General features: G+C 28.4%; 1 protein-coding gene across 1 annotated transcript in view; it reads right to left on the bottom strand.

The window, feature by feature from the left end:
* Positions 1 to 1,260, bottom strand: part of LOC105622730 (odorant receptor 67a-like) — a 5,953-nt gene extending 4,693 nt beyond the window's left edge. The window contains exon 1 of the mRNA XM_012204142.1: positions 899 to 1,260. Within this exon, the coding sequence (XP_012059532.1) occupies positions 899 to 1,260 (362 nt within the window). The remainder of the gene's footprint in view (positions 1 to 898) is intronic.
* Between the last annotated feature and the right edge of the window lie 2,890 nt (positions 1,261 to 4,150).

Here is a 4,150-nt window from a genome sequence, read left to right as displayed (position 1 = left end):
ATATATATATATATATATACAGTACAGGATGTCTCAGCTCTACCACATTGTCTGCTAATAGTAGATTACTAAAATTATTTTGAAATAAAAATTCTAATACCAAAATGTCAAGGCTATAATAGTTTTTAAATTATAAGCATTTAAAATTAGCGAATCAGATCGCTTAAAGTTCGCGTGTTGGTATGATTGGCATTTTGTCCCACAATACAACGTGCCAACCACAACTAAACGCGCGAACTTTAGGCAATATAATTCGCTAACTTTAAATGCTTATAATTCAAAAATTATTATAGCTTCGATATTTTTATATTAGAATATTAGATATGTATGTTATATTAGAATATTCTCGAAATGACTTCACAAGAATTGGTCGTTAGTAAGTAAATTTGGGACACTATACATTGCATTACAATAGCTAAAAAGTTATTACAACACATTACATGGAATTATTGTATGGTATATATTCCATTGATACATTAGAATTATTTCAAAATTACGCAAAAATGAAATTATAATTTTTTCTGGCTTGTTGTATAGTTTTAAAAATGAGATATTTTTGCAAAAAGAATATAGAATTAAGATAACAAAACAATGCGAAACAATGTGAAGATTATCTTCACAAAACTATAAATTTTTAGCACGTTTCTACGTTTATAACTTGTCGCAAAAAATTTAACGATCTATTATTCGAAATCATTAGTAAAAAATACAAAATGAGTTTCAGGAATATTCTAATCTTGATTCTCATATAAATTTGTTCATATGATATTATTTTAATTTTAACCGAAATATATATATAGAAGATGTTAAATTACCATTTTTTTAATACATGAAATAAAACTTGATTTTTCATTTAAGAAAAATACATGCACAAAGCAAATATCATTGTTTGACGAACCTGATTATACAAAGATGAAAGGAAACGTATTTTGATAATCTGCTTATATTGTTTATTGAACTTTTCCGCATGCCTTCCTTCTCACCTTTTATCATTCTCTGAAGGCGATGATTTAGAATTTCGAATCTTGCACATGTATGCAAGCAAAATCCTAAAACCGTAGTTTCTGTTGCAATGTTTACAATAATGCCAATAGTCACAGCTGCGATCTCTTGAAGAGACGTAACACAGAATAAAAGGAACGAAGTACATTCCCAAGGTACCCACACGAACCCATAGGGTATTGCGCCCTCTAACATATAAAGTATTCCTCCAATTATAGTGCCTATCAGCGAGATCGTACATAAGATTATATAAGGCATGGAATGTAATCTGCATGGACATTTAAAAAATACATAATAAATATGTATACATGTATATATAATCTGCAAACAATAAAAAAACAGGCAGAAGCTATCTTAAAATTATATAAATTAATAAACATTTAATTTTTTAAGTATAGTGAAAAATATCGCTATCCGATCGCTATTGTATAATACTTTGGGAAATCGTTGATGCTATAATGATGAAAAACACGTGCAAAACAAATAAATTTGTGATTTTAGAACGCAATAATTTTTCTTAAGAATTATTTTGAAAACTTTAAAACAAAATTAATCTAATTTAATTTTTGTTATATAGTTCAATTTATTTATTCTCGTTTTAATTTTCTTAAATAGTTATATATAAATATAAATTATTGATTTACTTATCGATTTATTTATTATGACTGATATTATCGAAAGTCGCGTCAGTATTTAAATATACCAACCTGATTAAATGATCGAATTTGATGTGGATATTAATCTCCTCCTCGTTACAAGCTTTGCAAGGTTCCTCTTGCAGTATTTTTATCAAATTGATAATCCGATCGCGACGAATTACAATAATAATCGCTTTGCAGAATAGGGTAATTGTTCCTAGGAAAATAGAACAACACGAGGCCAAGTTTTCCAGGTTGTCGACAACAAAGATGACATATAGGAAGTGTGTTAGAAAAAAATACGTAAATAGATACAGCGTGAAGAAAGTGTACACATTATATAGCAACTTAGAGCATTTTGAAGACCATTCAATTGGTCGCCACAAACCAGTTATGGTATATAAGAAGAAATTGAAAGAGAGTATCTGCATTTCTGCTACAATCAAAAATGACAGAGTTTTTTATTCATTAAAAAAATAATTTCATTATAAATGAATATCGCGCCGAATATTACTAACACTACGTAGCAACAATTATAAGCACGCGAACACAAATGCCTTAACATCCGAGATTGCACGTATATCGAAAAAGGTATATGAGAAGGAATGAAAAGAGCACAAATCTTGTGGGAAATGGGTTTCAAATTGTTTCAAATTTTTATATTTTGTAGCTCACGTTAAGCTGAAAAGTCCTTACGAGCACAAACTTGCAAATGTCTTAGTCTTTGCTCTAACGGCGGTATTCATAGTCGATTTCTACATTTAAGACCGTTTTAAATACAGTCTTAAGATGTCGGATCAATCAAAGAGCCCTAATAGCATCTTAAGACATTACTTAAGACGATCTTGAAATAAGAACAGACTATGAACTTCGAAATCTTTATATTTTGTATGAAAAAGTACAAAAAAAATCGAAATAAATCTTTTTTACTACACTTATATGTCGTATCAATGGTTTGCAAAATATTAAAATTTAAAATAATTTAATCGGAACCCATAAAATTTGTGCGGATTCTTTAAGGCATATTAAGGCGTTTATGTCTCTATGTGTACATGATATTTTAATATATCTTTTATGGAAAGATATATTGCCTCTCTTTTGAAAATAATCGGTTTTATTTATTATACATGTTGTAAAAGACTATATATTTTGTCTACTTCTCGCGTATATCTTTATGAAATATGCTTACTAATTTGTATGGACACTTATGAATAATCAGAATAATATTTATAATAAGAATCAAGTATACAATAACTTGTATGACTTATATACGTATCAGTAAAAATAACTATTATATTGTTATATAGCAATATGCATGCACGACAAAGGTTTGTAAGGCACTACGAATAAATGTTTGTGGTTGCTTTGCTTGTCCCTACACAAATTAAAATTAATGATTTCGTTGTGACATCTTATCGATACCTTACTGCGATGTTAGTATCAGAACTATAATTATACTGATGTCATTTAATTAGTACAACTGAAGAATATATATGTTATCCCTCTCGATAAATTCCAACATATTGCCATGTTCCCACGAAGTGAAATATACTTTTGTACAGCATCTATTGTAAAATTCTTATAAGTGACACACATTAACAAGTATATACATATAATTCAAATGAATTAACATCTTTACTTTTTTTCTCTCAATATTACATTTGTATTTCTGTAAGCCTTTTTAAGGCTTATTTGTATTTTCGTACTACGAAGCAAAGCAATTATACTTAATTACTAATTTCCTAAAAGTATTTTATTTCGCTGCGACATGAAATACTCTAAATTTCGATTATACATATAATTTATGTGTTATGCGTATATGTAGTAGTGCAGCATCAAATTATTATGTATAGTTAATCTAATACATGTGTATAATTATCTTAATATTCAGATATAACAATGATACACTTCGAACATACACATCTAAACTCACATATACATCATACACACGCATGCAATAATTAATGTCTTAAATTATAAAGGATAGGAACGAAAGATTCCAAGAATTATAATAATTTTATAGGGGAGAAAATTACTAGTTGATTTTCGGAGGTGTGTCGTGCATCGTTACATGTCTCTATAATCATTAATAAATCTACATTATGGCATTTGTAATAACGTTCAATGTTCTACATCCTCTCTTGTCGTATAATTATATGTCTGAATAATACTATTTGTCTCTTGCACATATTCGGTTAAAGACAAGTAGATAATTACCTATGTCGATATCACCTTTTCCCTGCTTGTTGAAAACTATTTTGTTTCATAATAAATAAGTACATGTATATACATTTGTAATAATATACAAGACCTCGATTTCTCCCATATTCTATCACGTTTTCATTCAAGCATCGTTAGTGAACCTTAAATGTGTGGATTTTTTGATAATGATTCTATTACATAGTATAGATTCTCTTTGATAACAAATAATAGCAGAAAGAGGAATTTCAAATCATTTAAAACTGATGTGAAATCGCTTATAATATCGATTTGCAGACAAAAAGTGGGTG

The sequence above is a fragment of the Atta cephalotes genome (genome assembly GCF_000143395.1).
Source record: "Atta cephalotes unplaced genomic scaffold scaffold00048, whole genome shotgun sequence".
Lineage (NCBI taxonomy): Eukaryota > Metazoa > Arthropoda > Insecta > Hymenoptera > Formicidae > Atta > Atta cephalotes.
The sequence above is the reverse complement of the archived record's forward strand: the minus strand, read 5'-3'. Positions and strand labels throughout refer to the sequence as shown.